The sequence below is a fragment of the Euphorbia lathyris genome, chromosome 1 (assembly GCF_963576675.1).
Source record: "Euphorbia lathyris chromosome 1, ddEupLath1.1, whole genome shotgun sequence".
In the NCBI taxonomy this organism is placed as follows: Eukaryota; Viridiplantae; Streptophyta; class Magnoliopsida; order Malpighiales; family Euphorbiaceae; genus Euphorbia; species Euphorbia lathyris.
In genome coordinates, this window is record NC_088910.1 from 14,178,912 (window position 1) to 14,198,700 (window position 19,789).

At 38.2% G+C, this 19,789-nt stretch overlaps 1 protein-coding gene across 1 annotated transcript; it reads right to left on the reverse strand.

The window, feature by feature from the left end:
- Positions 1 to 18,738: 18,738 nt before the first annotated feature.
- LOC136222409 (histone H3.2-like) lies at positions 18,739 to 19,391 on the reverse strand. Its single transcript, XM_066010149.1, has one exon. It carries the CDS (start codon positions 19,287 to 19,289, stop codon positions 18,879 to 18,881), a length of 411 nt encoding a protein of 136 aa, XP_065866221.1. The 5' UTR covers positions 19,290 to 19,391; the 3' UTR covers positions 18,739 to 18,878.
- Between the last annotated feature and the right edge of the window lie 398 nt (positions 19,392 to 19,789).

The following is a 19,789-nucleotide window of genomic DNA, read 5'->3' on the forward strand; positions in this document are numbered from 1 at the left end:
CTACAAAATCACGCTTTGGCTATAAATATGCCTCACTCTGCGCTTGATGCTGCAGAATATAATAAGATATCAGGTTGTGAGTCAGCGCAAGAGATCTGGAAGAAGCTGGAGGTCACCTACGAAGGAACCAACAAAGTGAAGGAGTCCAAGGTGAACCAGCAGATGAGACTGTACGAGCTGTTTGAAATGAACGATGATGAAGGAATATCTGACATGAATGCAAGGTTTACAAACATCATTAATGAGCTCAAGAGACTTGGGAAGATCTTCACTGAGGAAGAACAAGTCAAGAAGATTCTTAGGAGTCTTCCTAAAAACTGGCAAGCAAAGAAGACTGCTGTTGAGGAAGCTCAAGACTTAACCACTTATAAATATGATGAACTCATCGGCTCACTACTGACCCATGAGATTTCAATGAAGAATTTTGAGGTGAAGGAAAAGTCTGAAGACAAGAAGCAAAAATCTCTTGTCATGAAAGCTGACTCCACTGATGGGAGCTCAACAGATGATGAAGAGATGGCTATGTTCACAAGGAAGATGAAAAGGCTGTTCAGAAAGAGTGACAAATATTCTAAGAAGCCTTACAGAAAGTTTGATAAGTATAAAGCTGAGTCCAGCGACAGCAAATACAAGAAGGACAACTCAAAGCCCATTACATGCTTTGAATGTCATCAAACTGGCTATATCAAGTCAAGCTGCCCCACGCTGAGGAAAGAAAAGAAGAACGGAAAAAAGGCAATGGTGGCAACATGGAGCAATAGTGATGAGTCTTCATCATCAAAAGCTGATGCCACTGAGTCAGCAAAGATCTGTTTTATGGCTGACGAACTTGCTGAGCCGTGCGTCTCTGAGCATGCTGACCCCTCCATTGCATCTGACGATGAGGAGCAATCAAATGAGGTAATATCACTTCCCCAGCTCAGAAATGAAATGGTAAATGCCCTGAGTGACCTCTACACACTTGTCAAAAAGTGTAATAAGAAAGTTAGAGCACTCAGCAGGCATTGTGACGAGGTTGAAGAGGTCAAGCTGAGTGACCTCAGATTCCTTCTTCAGGACAACTCAACTTTGCATGATAACATGGAGATCATACATAATTCTGTCTCTGAAGTCCAATCAGATTCTAAGAAACTGAGAAAGGACGTCACAACTATCCAGAACCAACTAAAGGTTCCAAACAAAAGAAATATTCCTCTGAATACTCAGTACCGAGGTACTGGTCAGCAGAGATGGAATCCTTAGCGGAATGTCCAGTGTGACTTCTGTAGGAAGAAAGGACACACCACAAAGGTGTGCTGACCAGTCAGTGAGAAATCCTAAACGGAAGGTCAGCTGTGACTTCTGTGGAAAGAATGGCCATACTGTCCAAGTATGCCGCCATAAAATTAAATATGATGCTTTACCTGTTGAACCTAACAAGCAAGGACCCAAAAAGAATTGGGTACCTAAGAGTAACTAGTTACATTGCAGGTAAGCCTGAGATGTGCTGAGAAGTGAAAGATGTGGTATATTGACAGCGCATGCTCGAGGCATATGACTGGTGATGAAACTCAGTTCATCACATTTGAGCGTAAACAAGGAGGAAGCGTAAGTTTTGGAGACAACAAAAAGGGTAAGATAGTAGGGTCAGGAACCGTTGGAGGTAATCCTACTATTGAGTCAGTCTCCCTAGTCAGCGGACTCAAATATAACTTACTCAGCGTAGCTCAGCTATGTGATAATGGGAGAAAAGTTATATTTGATGACACTGGATGTAAAATATATGAGGGTAAAACTAATGAGTTAATTTTAACTGCCCCTCGCATTGATAATGTCTTCATGCTGAACTTGGAGAAAAAGTTTTCAAAAACTGTATGCTTAGTTTCAAAGGAAGAAAATTCCTAGCTATGGCACAGGAGACTTGGTCATGTAAGCATGGAAAACAAACCAAACAATCTTTTCATAGTAAAAATATTATCTCAAATAAGCGTCCGTTAGAGTTACTACACTTGGATCTCTTCGGTCCAGTCCAGCCGCTGAGTCTGGGTGGAAGAAGATTTTCCTTGGTCATTGTAGATGACTTCTCTCGGTACACTTGGGTCATCTTGCTGAGTAGCAAGGATGAGACCTTTGAGACATTTTCAAATTTGGTTAGAAAACTTGAAAATGATAAAGACCTAAAATTGGCTCACATCCGAAGTGATAATGGTGGAGAATTCAAAAACCAACAGTTTGTTGAATTCTGTGAAGCCAGCGGCATTGACCATAATTTCTCTGCTCCTAGGATGCCTCAACAAAATGGGGTTGTTGAAAGGAAGAACAGAACCTTGGTTGAAATAGCCAGGACAATGCTGAGTGAGCATAGGCTTCCAAAGTACTTTTGGGGAGAAGCTGTTAACACAGCGTGCTATATTCTTAATAGGGCTCTTGTTAGACCTATACTAAAGAAAACCCCTTACGAACTTTGGAAAGGACGAAAGCCCAACATTGGATACTTTCGTGCCTTTGGCTGTAAATGTTTTATTTTAAACACCAAAGATAGCCTAGCTAAGTTTGACTCAAAAGCTGATGAAGCTATCTTTTTAGGCTACTCAACAAACAGCAAAGCATACAGAGTTTTTAATAAACGAACTCAAGTTTTAGAAGAGTCAGTACATGTTGAGTTCGACGAAACTAACCCTGCAGGAAGATATCTGCCGCTGATCGAGGATGATCCACACTCAGTACCCTCTGATCAAGATACAGCCGCTGAGTCATTCCCTCAAGGGCTGACCAAAGGTAAAAGTGAACCAAATATAGTTTTCACTGACCAGTCTTCACCTGCAGAGATTGTTGAAACACAGACAGCACAAGACATAAATCTACCAAAGGAGATAAGAATTCCAAGAACGCACTCAGAGAGTGCAATCCTTGATGCCGCTGAGAATACCCTGATGACAAGAAATCAACTCAGGAGATACCTCAGCAACGTGGCCTTCGTCTGAGTTCAGGAACCAAAGAATTTCGCTGAAGCTTAGTACGACGAGTTCTGGATGATCGCAATGCAAGAGGAGCTTGATCAATTCAGAAGGAAAGATGTATGGGAGTTGGTGCCTCATCCAAAGAGTCAGAAGACTATTGGAACAAGATGGGTCTTCTGAAACAAGCTGGATGAACAAGGGAACGTGGTCAGAAACAAAGCAAGACTTGTAGCTCAGGGCTACAGTCAGCAAGAAGGTATTGACTACGGTGAGACCTTTGCCCCAGTGGCAAGGCTAGAGGCAATTAGAATTTTATGTGCATATGCATCTTACATTAACTTTAAATTATTCCAAATGGATGTTAAGAGTGCATTTCTTAATGGAGTTATAAACGATGAAGTTTATGTTAATCAGCCTCCAAGGTTTAGGGATTCTAAATTCCCAAACCACGTTTATAAACTCAAAAAGGCTCTGTATGACCTCAAGCAAGCACCACGTGCTTGGTATGAGAGGCTGACCAGTTTCCTGCTGACTAGAAATTATGTCAGAGGCAAAGCTGATACAACCTTATTCATTAAGAGAAAGGGTAAAGATACCCTGCTGGCTCAAATATATGTTGATGATATTATTTTCGGTGCTACTAATGAGTCAATGTGCAAGGAATTTAGCAAGCAAATGCAAACTGAGTTTGAAATGTCAATGATGGGAGAACTCAACTTCTTCCTTGGACTTCAAATAAAACAAGGGAAAAATGGCATCTTCATCAGTCAAGCTAAATATGCCAAGGAGATATTGAAGAAATATGATCTTGAAAATTGCAAGCCAATATCCACTCCTATGGGCACTGACACTGTCCTCTGCGCTGACGAGAATGGTAAGTCGGTAGACAGCAAATTGTATCGAGGTATGATAGGCTCTCTACTTTACTTAACAGCAAGTAGAGCGGACATTCAGTTCTCAGTATGCTACTGTGCTAGATATCAATCTAACCCTAAGGAATCTCATTACATAGCTGTAAAAAGAATCCTTAGATATTTGCAAAGCTCAGTGAACGCAGGTTTATGGTATCCCAACACTCATGGTTTTACACTCGTTGGATACACTGACGCTGACTATGGACGAGACAAGCTAGAACGGAAAAGCACCTCTGGAGGATGTCATTTCTTAAGAAGTTGTCTTATATCTTGGTTCAGTAAGAAGCAGGCGTCAGTAGCCTTGTCCACCACTGAAGCTGAGTACATTGCTGCTGGACACTGTGTTGCTCAAGTCTTATGGATTAACCAACAGCTTGAAGACTATGGTGTTCAAACAAAGACAATTGAGGTCAAATGTGACAACAAAAGTGCAATTGATCTGTCCAAGAACCCAATTCAACACAGCAGGATGAAGCATGTCAGCATAAGACATCACTTCATTAGAGACCATGTACTCAAGGGTGAGATAAAGCTGACCTACGTCCCAATGGATGAGCAGCTTGCGGATATCTTCACAAAGCCACTGGCTCGTGAACAGTTCAGCATACTGAGAGAAGCCATTGGTATGTTTAATCCTCTTCAGTAAATTCCAGCTCTTAATATAAAATCATGCTGAGTGAATTAACATGCTGAATGATCCATTGTTTGCTAAATGTATACTGAGTGTTTAATGCTAAATGAATAAATATCACATACTGAGCAAACATTGGCACCGAGTAGTTATCTCAAACTGAGAAATCATCCGTAGGTATAAAACTGACCACTCAGAATATAAAACGCTTAGTATTCTAAACGCTGAGTATAAGATCCATTGCATTTAATGCTAGAGCACGCGAATAGCCACCTAGGATGACGTATGCGCCGAATGTGTCATAAAAGCCAGGATCATTGTCGGTTGACAATCCCAAGGCAAAACTGACACATGGATTTGATAAGATCCACTTTTCACCGCTATAAATAATGGGCAAATCCCCATTGTTATCTCTTTACACTTACCGAATTCTCTGGCAAAGCATTCTCTCTCTAAAACTCTCAAAACTTCCCAATCTTTCTCTGAAACTATGACTAAGGTTTCCGTTAACATCTCCGGTGCCGGTCACTCTAAGGCCAGTTCCGATGAACCTTCTAGGCACCCTACTCCACCTGGAACCACTAAGGTCACTACACCGGGCAAAGGCAAAGCTGGGCAGGCCACCTCCTCTAAGGGAAAACCGACCAAAATCAGAACCTATACCAAGGTATTCGACAACGTTAGAGAATGGAAGATTGACTTCTCTAGATGGGTCTCAGAAGCCTTCGTAGAAACTGAGCAACCCTTCTGCGAATGGATATCGAACAATGGCTGGACCGAGTTGTTCTCCATTAGAGATCACACCTACCCTGACCTAGTAAAGGAGTTCTACCACAATCTCCGAGTTGCTGATGATAACCAGGACTATCTGGTAACTGTGGTAAAGGAAAAGACCATTTTTATAAACCCTACCTATCTTGCTAACTTGCTGAAGTTAAAAAATGAAGGGACAAAACTGAGGCGGTCCGGGGATCATGAAGGAACTGGGTACAATACCACCTTCTGCAAGCCTGCTGGCCATTCTGGAGAAATTTCAAGTTCATCAATAGGCCAGCACCAAAGATGGCACACTATCTGCTGACCAACTACATTTATCCCAAGATCAACTGCACCACCTCAGCAACGAATTTTGAGCAATGCTTCATATGGCATATGCTGACATACAAGCTGATCAACATGCCAGTATTCTTGATTGCTGGTTTCCAAAGGAGCACTGGAACTCTCAGGCTGGGCTCGCTCATCACCAGAATCCTCTTAGATTATCAAATTGATTTATCTGAGGAAACTAAGGTTAGAGGATCTGAGATAACCGCTGCTTCGCTGAGGGCTTTAAAGTTCAATCAGCCAATTAAGAAAGGCAAAAATACTGATGAGGCTGATAAGGAGACAACTGTCCCAAAGAAGGGGAAAAGGAAAAAGGCTCCAGCTGCCCGAAAGAGGAAAGCTGTTGGGACTCCTTCAAAGAAGGCTGAGCCTCAGGCCAAGAAGCCTAAGTCAGCTGCTGAGAAAGGTCAGGAGAGACCTAAGTCAGCCGAGAAGAGAGGCAGGCAAGATGAGCCTGAAATAGAGGAAAGAACAGATGCTGATGAGCAACCTCAAAAGAAGCAGAAGTCTTCTGAGCTGACCCCAATTGATGCTATCCCCACTGACATCATCGTTCCTGGTGATTCTCACTACACTCAGTGTCAAGGAACTAAAGCTGAGCATCAAGAAGATGGTGTGGAACTGGATGATCACTTCATCACTCGGGTGGAAGAAGAATTAAATAACTCAGGTCAGGATGATGAGGAAGAAGAAGAAGAAGAAAGCAGTCAGGATGACGCTGAGGAGACAGTTAGTGAAGAGGAAACTGCTGACCCAACTAACACTAAGTTGGCTGTAGATAAAGTACAAGTACAAGCCAATCAGCCCAATGATGATCAAGAAGAGACTTCTCCTTCTCACTCAGGAGAGTCTATCCAAGCTGACACTCCTCCTCGCAGAAGAAGATTAGTTAAGGCAAGTCAGAAATCTGTCATTGACCTTCCTGTTCAAAAGCCAACTATAGATCCTTCTTCTCTTAAGCTTAAGTTTTTCTGTAAGCAAACACCTTCTTCTCAACAAGCTTCTCTTGAAAAGCAAGCCTCTGTTTCTTCACCAAAGGAACAAGCCGACTTGAATGCTTTCGCAAACTCAACGAGTCAGATCGAGCAAGTTCTCGTTAATGTTGTTGCTCCAAGTGTTGAAACACCTTTCCACATAATTTTGATTTGACAAAATTGTTTAAGTATAATTAAAATACATATTCTAAACACACCAAGTTTAAATGCTTTAATTTATTCTACTAATGTGTTTGTTCAATGTTGAGTTAAAACTATTATAAGACATAAGGATTAAATGGCCCAAGCCCATTACGGAAGCCAAGGCCCAAGTCAAACAACTCAGTACACTCGGCCCGCGTATGTCAAGACGTTGCCGTTTTGAAACAAAATGCAACTCAGCAAACGGAAGGATCTAGAAGACCTTCGGGAACAACTTCAAGATGAAGCTGCTGAGTAGTCTCGACAAACGTACAAGACAGCAGCTGGCAAAGGAAAACTTCCAGACAAAGTGTTTCCTCTTTTGGCAAAGTTCAGATGACACAGTATGCTGTCCAGTTGACCTTACCATAAAAGGAGAGACCATCTACTGAGCTGACCGAGGACAAAAGATACACGATTGTGATTGGCCGAGAGCTTTGAGCAAGTCAGGATGACAACGATATATAGTCGTTTCCCTCCAACGGTTATTTCGAAATTCGAAATGATCGATGCCCAGACATCTCTATAAATAGTGCCATCACAAGCTTCATTCAACACAGAACTTGATCAAGCAGTTACGCTGACCAAATTTCTACAAGTTCTGCAAGCAAAGAAGCAAAGCAAATTCTTACACTACATTTCTTATATCTGTGTAAAAGTCTAGAGTGATTGTAAATCGTCTAAAGTGTCTTAGCACATCTTTGTATTAGGACAAAACACTTATCATTTCTAGAGATAGAAAGGAGAGACTGAGTACTCGGTTTTAAGTACTCAGCGGAGAGATTAGGATTGAGTAGAAGTATAGAGGAAGGTACTCTTGTCATACTCAATTGCTGATATTGTAAAAGGTTTGAGGCTCTACCTTTAAAGAGCTCAGTAGAGTATTTGAAATCTCGGAACGTGTTCCGGGGACAAGACGTAGGCTTAGAAGAAGCCGAACCTGGATAAATCTGTTGAGTGAAGTATTTCTTACCTTAACTCCTTATTTATATTGCTTGCTTTAAATAATCAAAACTGACCAAGTAAAGAGGTCAAGTTGAGTTGTGCGCATTGAACGTCTGAGCTCAGGAATAGACTCTAAGTGCTATTTCCTGACTCAAGCTAAGAAACTGACCTAGTCACCTGTTGACTAAGCCAGTATCTTATTGTTTACTCAGCGCCGCTGTTCAAATCTTTTTCTTTAGAAAAAGAAGTCTGCCTAAATTGCAAAAAGTTTAAATAGTTCCTAACCCCCCCCCCCTTGGAACTAAACTTGCAACTAAACAAGGGACCAACACCAAGCACTGTGCTGACTCAGACCATTCCTGCTCCAGTCAGCACTGACAGCATTAGGATGACTATTTCACCGACCATCACTACTGCCGATCAATCCTCTCTTCCAGAAAGACAAGTACAGCCTGAAAACACACTTCTAGTCACTGACCCTATCATTACTCTAACTCCTCTACAAACTGGTCATACTGAAGAAACTAGGCCACATGATGATGAATCCCTCAACTATCTCCATGCCACCTAGTCTGGTAGAAAACTCATCAACTCGGTGCAGTCATTAATTCAGGACATTTATCAATCTGCTCAACCTACTGCTAGGTCAAGTAACAATGCATCAACTCAGTTGTCCCAGGTCACTCAACTCTTAAATGAGGTTAAAGGACTGAAGGATCTGCTAAGTGATATGATTTCAATTCAATCACATCAGCCCAAGCAGGAATCTATAACCAAGCTGGCTGAGCTCCAGCTGACAACTGTTCAACATCTTAACACTCTTCAAGGCCAATTCCAGACCTTGTCAACTGCGAATACTCAGTATGCCACTTCTGATGAAGTTAAGATGCTTTTTTCCCAGCTTCACACTGAGCAAATCAAGACCAACAATCAGCTGGCCTCTTACTCTCAATGCTCGGTGGAGCAAATAAGCGAAGCAGTTCATCTGCTGAACTTAAATAAACAAGAGATGGACACTGACCAGATGAAGCAGAATGAGATTCTGGTCACTACCCAAAGGACCTTCACACATGTGCGACATAGTAATATCCAGCGCCAATACTATGACTCAGCTCTGCTGAAGACGTTTCATCAAGCGTTTGCTGCGCTGTCAGATACAATTACTTGGGTAGGTAAGTCTCAAGCCTACATCCTGAGCTTACTCAGTGCCGCTGAACTAGGTATACCTAAAGATGTCTTGGATGAAGGCGTTATTGTCTTTGACGGCATTAATGAAAGTGCCGACAAACTTAAGGAGCTGTCCGCCGTGCTAACCGTCGCTTTCTTAATCGACTCTTTTAGAATTCCTGCTCCTCCCGATGCTGACAAAACGGGGGAGAAAGAACAAGCTAGAACTCAGCACGAGGCTCCTAGAAGCAGTCAGTCTAAACAAAAGAAAAAGAAGTAGAAATAGGCTAGGCTCAGTTTTTGTTTAAATTAGTCTGTAGTCTATATGTTCTTTTTATGCTCATCCTTTTGTATGTATGCTGACTACTTCACTTTAATACAATACTTGCATCCTTATCCTAACTTGAGTTATTTCATATGATGCTGAGTATTATGTTATTATGTATCTTCAATTACATCAACTGTGTTTACTGTCTAAATACTTGTTGATTGTATCCCATGCTGATCAAATGTTTGACATTGTCCTGTATATGTACAAAACATTGTCTCTTAAAAACCATTGAACAAAATACTTACTCAGCGCTCTCTAAATGATAAACCTTCCGCTTAATACTGAGTAAAATAGAATATGTTCCATGAGCTGACCTATATCTGAAAACTGACCTTAGACCTACTCGATTAAACCTTAGAATGTTTAGAGTTAAAACTAAGTCAGTAGCTTAACCCTGACGGGGGAGTTTGCTAAGCAATAATAGGTCAACTATCATGGGGGAGCTCAACACTGAGTTCCTCGCTGAATAGTTTTGCCAACATCAAAATGGGGGAGTTTGTTGAAACACCTTTCCACATAATTTTGATTTGACAAAATTGTTTAAGTGTAATTAAAAATATTCTAAACACACTAAGTTTAAATGCTTTGATTTATTCTACTAATGTGTTTGTTCAATGTTGAGTTAAATTGTTTATAAGACATAAAGATTAAAAGGCCCAAAGCCCAATACGGAAGTCAAAGCCCAAGTGAAACAGATCAAGACAACTCGGCCCGCGTATGTCAAAACGCTGTCGTTATGTACAAAACGCAGCTCAGCGGAAGAAGGATCTAGAAGACCTTCGTTGAACAACTTCGGGACGAAGCTGCTGAGTTGAATCGACAAAGAGTACAAGACAGCAGCTGAGCAAGAACAACTTCCAGACAAAGTGTTTCCACTTTGGGTAAAGTTCAGAAGACACAGAACGCTGTCTAGTTGACCTTACCATAAATGGAGAGACATTCTGCCGAGCTGACTAAAAGCTGCTCAACACTGACCGAGGACAGAAGATACTCAAATCTGATTGGCCGAGAGCTCTGAGCAAGACTGAGTGACAACGACAGGAAGCCGTTTTCCTCCAACGGTTATTTCGAAATTCGAAATGACCGATGTCTCAGACGTCTCTATAAATAGAGCCCTTCAGTTGCTTCAAAAAAACACAGAACTTGATCAAGCCATTACGCTGACCAAAATTCTACTCAAAGTTCTGTAAGAAAAAGCAAAGCAAATTCTTACACCAAATTTCATATCTTTTGTGTAAAAGTCTAGAGTGATTATTCAATCATCTAAGGTGTCTTAGCAATTGTTGTTTAGGACAAATCCTTATCATTTCTAGAGATTAGAAAGGAGAGGCTGAGTACTCGGTTATAGTACTCAGCGTGAGATTAGGAGTGAGTAGAGGTATAGAGGAAGGTACTCTTGTTATACTCAGCTTTTAAGATTGTAAAAGGTTTGATGCTCTACCGTTAAAGAGCTCAGTAGAGAATTCGAAATCTCGGAACGTGTTCCGGGGACGGGACGTAGGCTTGGAGGCCGAACCTGGATAAATCTGCTAAGTAATATCTTTCTAACCTTAAACTCCTTAATATATATATTGCTTGCTTAAACAAAACTGACCAAGTAAAGAGGTCAAACTGAGTTGTGTGTATTGAGTATCTGAGTTCAGGAATAGACTCAAAGTGCTATCTCCTGACTCAACGAAAGAAGCTGACTTAGTCACCAGTTGACTAAGCTAGTGTCTTATCGACTCAGCGCGCTGTGTAATCCTTTTAAAGGAAAAAGAAGTCAGCCTTAACGTACTTAAATTTTAAAATAGTTCCTATCCCCCCCCTTGGAACTAACTTGTTACGTTATAAGGGACCAACATAGTTGACCTTACCATAAATGGAGAGACATTATGCCGAGCTGACTAAAAGCTGCTCAACACTGACCGAGGACAGAAGATACTCAAATCTGATTGGCCGAGAGCTCTGAGCAAAACTGAGTGACAACGACAGGAAGTCGTTTCCCTCCAACGGTTATTTCGAAATTCGAAATGACTGATGTCTCAGACGTCTCTATAAATAGCGCCCTTCAGTTGCTTCATTCTTACACAGAATATTATCAAGCCATTACGCTGACCAAAATTCTACTCAAGTTCTGTGAAGAAAAGCAAAGCAAATTCTTACACCAAATTATATATCTTTCGTGTAAAAGTCTAGAGTGATTATCTAATCATCTAAGGTGTCTTAGCAATTGTTGTTTAGGACAAATCTTTATCATTTCTAGAGATTAGAAAGGAGAGGCTGAGAACTCGGTTATAGTACTTAGCGAGAGATTAGGAGTGAGTAGAGGTATAGAGGAAGGTACTCTTGTTATACTCAGCTTCTAAGTTGTAAAAGGTTTGATGCTCTACCGTTAAAGAGCTCAGTAGAGAATTCGAAAGCTCGGAACGTGTTCCGGGGACAGGACGTAGGCTTGGAGGCCGAACCTGGATAAATATGCTGAGTAACATATTTCTAACCTTAAACTCCTTAATATATATATTGCTTGCTTAAACAAAACTGACCAAGTAAAGAGGTCACGCTGAGTTGTGTTGAATTGAGTATCTGAGTTCAGGAATAGACTTAAGTGCTATCTCCTGACTCAAAGAAAGAAGCTGACTTAGTCACCAGTTGACTAAGCTAGTGTCTTAATTTACTCAGTGCGCTGTGTAATCCTTTTTCAAAGAAAAAGAAGTCAGCCTTAACGTATTAAAATTTAAAGTAGTTCCTATCCCCCCCCCTTGGAACTAACTTGTTACGTTATAAGGGACCAACACTATTGATAAGCCCAAAATATACCCAAAATAGCATACATAAATATGTCAATTTCATGTAAAAATACATTAATTATATTATTTTGGAAAGATTTTACGTTGGTATTTGTTACTTGTGTGCAAGGTGTTAATTATTTGGAAAAATCCAAATAGGAGCTAAAATGGAGTAGAAATGAGTAAGAAATCAAGTTTTTAGTGAAAGGCGCGTACAAGAATCAAAAGTCGCGTCAGAGAATTCAGCACACAAACAAGGGAGAGAAGAAGTTGATGTCACGACCAAGATTCCCATAATCTCTATCGTGACACGCTAAAGGAGGCCAGAATCTCACGCCTTCTGTCCATTCCTTCCTCTTCCCTAAATCACGTACGAGATTCCTGAAATCTCTACAGAAACAGCAAAGTGTTTAGGCACAATTAACATGTTTTAATTTCCAAACGACACATCCTTTCATCCGGATAGAGGCGACTCTTCACCAACGGACACGTCTCTTCAATACATCTCTTGGACATTATAAATAGAGGAAGAATTCAGAGTTTCAATGTTGTTCTAGTTCACAATTTTGTTAGAGACATACTTGTTAAACAAAGTTACAAGTTGTACAAATAGTTTTAGATACAAGATACAAATTTTATTGTTTACATTAGAGTTTTCTTCGAAGTCGAGTTTATACTCTGTAGTTGGTCGAAAGGTGCTATTTCGAGGATTCAACGAGAAGAACCAGTATTGGGGGCGACCCACGGTCTGACAAACCTACAAAGTTGAGTAAAGGATTGACAACCCGGAACTCTTTCTAGTCAAATGCCATTCAAACTTCTCCTTCTCTATTAACTTGTGATGTTTCAATTCAAACTAATAAATATCTTTTTAATTCCATTCCATTTTTACTATTGTTTTATTTAAAATTGGATTTAATGATATTCTTTAAGTAATTCTAATTGGTGTTGTCATGCAGAAATTTTAGAAAGAAATTTGGTATTTTCTCATGCAAACTTGGTTGAACACTTAAGCAAATTCAGATTTATATTTAGTTATTGCGGTAATTCGAATAATCGGGTTTATATTCTGAATTTGATTAAAGTTTTCAGTCTTAGACCGAAAAGGAAAGATTGATTACAGTTCAATGCTTTTAAATTGAATCAATTGATAATTTGTTATATCTTTTTAAACAAATCAAAGTTATAAGTTGTGTTTTTGCTTAGTGTAAATAAGCCTTGAAATGAACTTTAATCTAAACATAATTTCTATAAATTGTAATCTAAACTATAACCAAAATTAGAACCAGAAACCTTTTTAAACCATTTAATGCCTTTTCTATTAACCTCGAGAAAACAAATTTGATCAGAATTATAAGTTTTTATTATCAAAACGTTCCCTGTGGGATCGATATCTTTTTATTACTACATGTGATACCGTGCACTTGCGGAAATCTCACAACATCTATCTATTTGTATAAGGTTCGTGCTCTACCTCTGAAAGAGTGTTCTATTGGATTAAAGCCCATAAGAAGATATTCTGGGGACTGGAGGTAGGTTAGAGGCCGAACCAGGATAAGTCTGCTGAGTAACTATTTTCTAATCTCTGACTTGTTACCTCTGATTATTCATGTGATATAATATAACTCATATTGCATAAACTATATAACTACCTCTGTCTCGTTATTTATTTATCTAAGTATAGCGCATTGTGATCTATCCTCTGATAAGTTTAACACCAAGCTCAGAAGCTAATAATTAAGATCAGAACTGTCAGGCTAAACAGATTCCTCTGTCTATCTTAAACCAGCCTATGATTCTAATTATTGTGCATTCAAGAATTTTGTGTTGACCAAGTGAGAATTTATTAAAAAGGTAAAATTACCAAATAGTTCCATTCACCCCCCCCCCCCCCCATTGGAACTAATACTATCTCACTAGAGACCAACATGCTTCTTTGTAAACAAGTAATAACATAGGTTTATTTACTGAAAGAGCATACTTAACCTCTTTGGATCTCGTGAAGAAACCGGCCTTACCCTGCCCCACACTGTTATTCTCTCTTGACTATCCTTTTGCATGTGGCCTCTCTCCTTTTGTAATTTCAGAATTATTTTTACATCGGCTCTCTCGCTCTTTGGCCACATCATTATCAATTCTCTCATTTTTGAATTTTGAATTTTGCTTTTCAGAACTCAAGACTAAAATTAGTCCAAATACTTAGAAACATATTAAAATAAACAACAATCCTAATTTTCAAAATTTGACAGAAACAAAACAATAATAATAATAATAAATAATAAATTTACGGATAGTTAAAACCTGAAAAGTTAGAGCTCAGTTTTGATACAAAACTGATGCGAACCCACGAGGAACAGTGTCTCGAAAACCCAAAAACTAGATTTGAACATAAGAAAAGCTAACGAATCAGGACCGGACAGAAAAGAATCCTTACAAAACTAAGTTGTAAAGACCCAATCTCAGTCTCTAACAGTTAAAGATTTAATCCCGAACTGTTCAAAGTAGTGCCCTAAACAAAACAAGAGAAACCACTCACAAACTCTTAAGGGTAATATTTGTTGGTCCCTGGTAATTAGTTCCAAGGGGGGGGGTTAGGAACTAATATAACTTTTTCTCGTTTTAATTAAGCTGACTGGAAGTTATTTTGAGAGTTTATTAACTCAGCTTTTGGTCAGCTTGGTGAGATATGTTTCAAGACAGCTTTAGTCAGATGTTGACTAAAGTTGTTTTCTTGTGAGTTGAGAATTGACACTCTTGGAGGTCAGCTTCTAACTCAGCACCACTTATTTACTCAAGGTCAGCTTAATCAATTTATATGCTGAGTAAATATAGCAAACAACACATGCAATATAAGAGAGAGTTCAGAGATTACTCAGTATCACTTATCCTGGTTCGGCCTCTCTGCCTACGTCCAGTCCCCAGAGTCCTCCGGGCTTTTTGAATCCAATACTGAGCTCTTTAACGGTAGAGCACAAACCAATTACAAGGCAGTTGAATATGCAAGAGTACCTTCCTTTATTCGTCTACTCAACTCCTACTAAGTGCTACAACCCAGCACCTAGATTTCTCTACCACTGAATGCTTACAACCAAGCACTCAGCTTAACACTCTCAATATTCCTATTGATCACAAACTTGTTCTTTTTATGCTAAAGAACACTTTAGATGATTACACAACAATTAATCTAGCATTTACACAGAGAATAGAAAAATTGGTGTAAGATCTTTTTGTATTTGAGTGCTTTCAAGATTTTCTCTCTTTGTATTTTTCTCTTAATGCTTCAGTGATTATCCAAGGTTCTTCATTGTCCTTTTATAGAAGGAAAACTGTAGATTTGGATCGTTTGAATTGTTGTTACCGTTAACACCAAAACGGCTCTTTTGGGGGACAGATTCTGGTCAGCTTCAGTCTGTACCGCCATTCCCTTCCTCTGTTTTATTCAGGAGTCAGGTTTTGTCTTATTGCACCAGACTTGTCTTTTTGCGCCAGTTGTGTTTTACCAATAATCCAATGACCCATGTTTCTTGGAATTAGTCTTTTGTGTGTCTTCGAGGTTCCAATTATTGGTGCAGAAGATTGGCAGCGTTTGTCCTTTAGTGAACGGATCCTTCATGATGTCCTGACTATTACTCAGCTTTATTCGTTATCTTCGGATGTTCAACTTCCAAGCTGAGTTCCTTCTTAGTCAGCTTCGTTCTGGCGGCTTTGAAGGAAGCTTCTGATGCTAAGTTCTACTCCACTCAGCTTCTCCTACTTTCATGTTGAGTTCCGTTTAACTCAACTTTGGCTTATGCTGACTTCTGACCTGTCTTACTTTATATATTGTATATTTTTGCACTCAATATTGAACAAACACATTAGTACAATTAAATCAAAGCATTTAAATTTAATTGTCTCTTAATCATGGATGATTTTGTCAAATCAAAATCTTGTGGAAAATGTGTTTCAACAATATTTTTATTAAAATGAAACTTGTGTCTTACATATGAAAAAGTTCATCCTTAAATAGATAAAACAAATACAAACAATGACTTTGAATTGTCCTTACATATCTTGGATAACAATAATAATAATACAAGGGCATTTAAGTACTTGATTTAGTCAACCATTAAAACAAAAAAAAATCAATATAAACAATTGACAATAACACAAATGAGAAACACAAAATTCAATTATCATGGAATTGATTAGATCCACATGTTTTTTTTGGAAATTGCTATTTTGACTATAGAAAAATGAAATCAATTCAATATGAATTGATTTTATTTTCCTATAAATCCAAATGGCTAAAACTCATCCCATGATTTTTGAATCAATTTCACCGCTTGTTTCGTTTAGTTTGTGTTCGGTTTCTTTGATGTACCCTCTTTCCGAGTAACCCGAGAGGTAAGAAAAAGTTAGAGCTTCCTAAATTTCATTTGTGTCATTTTGGTCCGACATATCTAACATTTACACCATATATGTTTGAAACTCCTCTTCGAACTTCTTTACACGTGCTTGAGTAACATGTCCATCTGGTAGACGTATTCGCTCCATGTGAGAATCCAGATTTTCAGTTCGGGTTATATCATGTTTCCAAATAAAATTGATTTTTGCTGGTTTAATTGTTATTTGATTGTTATATCAAACATTTAAAACAAGTTATTCATAAATTGAATAACTTTATGTATTTTAGTAGATTATTTATAATTGTATGGGTTAAGGTGCAAAAATACCCATAATATTTTGGGTCAGGAGCAATTTTATCCTTAACGTCTAAAATGGTGCAATTTTACCCCTAACGTTGGAAGCCAAGAGCAATTTTACCCCTAACGTTAATAAATTGGATCAATTTGAGAAATAATTCATCAAACTGTCTTCTCGGTCATGAATCTTGTTATCTACACTTCATACGTGTGTCATTTTATCAGTAACAAATCACAAACATTCGTTGGGATGTGAAAAAAATAAAAAATATACTGTCTTTTTGTACGGATTAGATAAAAAAATTCAAAAAATCCACCGAATTTATGAATATTAATTTCAAATTCTATTATTAAATTATATAAAAACATGAAATCATTTTTTTAGAACGAATTATTATGCGATTGGCGCAGAATAATGAACAAAAATATCTGTGTTTTATAATAATGTCTGGAATTGACTCAATTTATCAACGTTAGGAGTAAAGTTGCTCTTGGCTTCCAACGTTAGGGGTAAAATTGCACCATTTTAGACGTTAAGGGTAAAATTGCTCCTAGCCCAAAACGTTAGGGGTATTTTTGCACCTTAACCCTAATTGTATTAATAACATAATAAATATTTTAGTTTTTTTTTTTTGTGTGATTAGCTTATATATATAATACTACATTTGAAAAAAAAAGGTCATATGGTTATTGAGTAATGCTGTTAAAGATAAATGTTTTTCCAATACAGAGATTGACAGTAATTTTCACATTTGGTCAGTCAATATAGCTATCAGATTATAGTGTTAATGTATAGTTTATTTTTATTTGAGAAGTTGAAAATATTATTGGAAAATATTTATGCTGACTGATTATGTAATGTAATTCCTTGTATTTGGGTTCAACTAACTATACATATCAAAAAATGAAATAGTAAATTTAGACGTTATGGGCTGGGCCGGGGCTAATCGGGTTTGCCATATATTTACATTGTCCAAATCCAATTCAACCCGCATTATATTCACATCGGGCTCGGACCGGGCTGGGTTGGATTAAAAAAATGAACTCCCAAGCCCAGCCTGGCCCGTCCAACTAATATATATTAAAAAAAATAAAAATAAAAATTAATTATAATTCCAACAAATAAAATTGCAAGTAAAATTTAATTGATTAATCTGTGGTCTAATATGAAGTTATATTTGTAATTCTTTTAATTTTAATAAAACGTTAACAAACAGTTACTTTCAAAAAAATAAAAAACAGTTATAATATATATTCTGTGACGATATACATATATAATGTATGTGTATAGTATTAAATTTCAATTGATAAAAAAAACATCCACAAACATTGTTATTCTAAAATAAAAAATTAAAATATAAATATATATTTTTTTTGGTAGTAAAATATAAATATAAATATATATAAATGTATAGAGGTGGAGCGGGCCGGACCTACTTGGGTTTTCAAAATAAATACCAACCCATGATAGACGGGCTGAGCAGACCAACAGATCTATAAACATATCTAATATCAATGATAGAGAAATACCTTACACGGGTTTATTAGTAAATTGAGGACCAATTAGTTAACTAAAAACACCATATTTAATTAAAATCAAATATCTAATCATTTCGATTTTAGTAAATTGACCTTTAACATTTAACATTTAGCATTTAGCCGTTTTTTTACTTTTTCATGTTTTTGCCATTTTTACTATTTCCATCGTTTTCCATATTTACAAGCTAATCAATAAAATTGATTGAGAGTTAACAGTGGCCTATAATATCCTTCGCTAACACTCATAACACTCAGCAAATGGAAAATACCAACGTGCGCGGGTTGTTTATTTTTCAATATGATATATATTACTATTATCTTTAGTGGTTCCGCCATTGACAGAAATGCTAACGTGCGCGGGTTGTTTATTTTACATCCACGGCTTACTTGAATTGCAGTGATGTGCAATTAGGTCATAAAGAGCAAAAAAAACAGAGGGAGAAAAAGGCTGATAAAACGCTGTCGTTCGTTAGGCCCTTCTGCCAAAATCGCAGAAATATGATTCATAACAAAAATGTAAACAAGAAAAAACCAGTGAAGTGAAACAAGATTCGGAAATTCGCATTAACACAAAGATTTACATAGCTAATTATACTAATCCAAATCTCAGAATACAGATTCTGCCATTGAGCTTGTGATTGTCAGAAATTAATTTGAAAGCATAAACATATCAGAAACAATTAAGCCCTCTCACCCCTAATCCTACGGGCCAATTGCATATCTTTGGGCATAATAGTCACCCTCTTGGCATGAATGGCGCAGAGATTTGTGTCCTCAAATAGTCCAACCAGGTATGCCTCCGAAGCTTCTTGAAGAGCCGCAACAGCGCTGCTTTGGAACCTCAGATCCGTTTTAAAATCCTGAGCAATTTCTCTCACCAGTCTCTGGAAGGGAAGCTTCCTGATCAGCAGCTCAGTGCTCTTCTGGTATTTCCTAATCTCTCGCAGAGCCACTGTTCCCGGCCTGAAACGATGGGGCTTCTTCACTCCTCCGGTAGCCGGAGCTGATTTGCGGGCAGCCTTGGTGGCTAGCTGCTTGCGAGGAGCCTTTCCTCCGGTGGATTTCCTTGCTGTTTGCTTAGTACGAGCCATCGTTGAATACAGAAATTGAAGGAGATTTTGTAAATTGGGAAGCTGATGCAGAGATTGATGGATGAAATTGAGGAATTCGGATGGGTATGTATAGTGAATGTGAGTGGAGTGGAGAGGAAAGGGATGGAAGCGAAAATCATTTTACATTCTCACAGATTTGAGTGAGTAAATTTGAGGCGTTGGATAGTTACGATATCGACGGTCAGAAATCTTCAGCTTATAAGTCACGCGGATCGATCCGTGTGCAATATGAAATGCCCAATCAAATTCATTTTTATGGCGTATATTGAAACTTGTTGTGTTCCTTTATAAACAATTACTTGCAATACTAAAATGGGTCCATACTTTGCAAAGGAGTATAATTTAGAATCCACCTCAATATAGATTTAATATTTAAAAAATTATCAATCTCGGTAATAACTGTATGCTGGGGGCGCCCAGAACCACAACTAATCTCGTAGAAAAGGCTGAGACACCAATGGCCAAACTTAATGTTGATG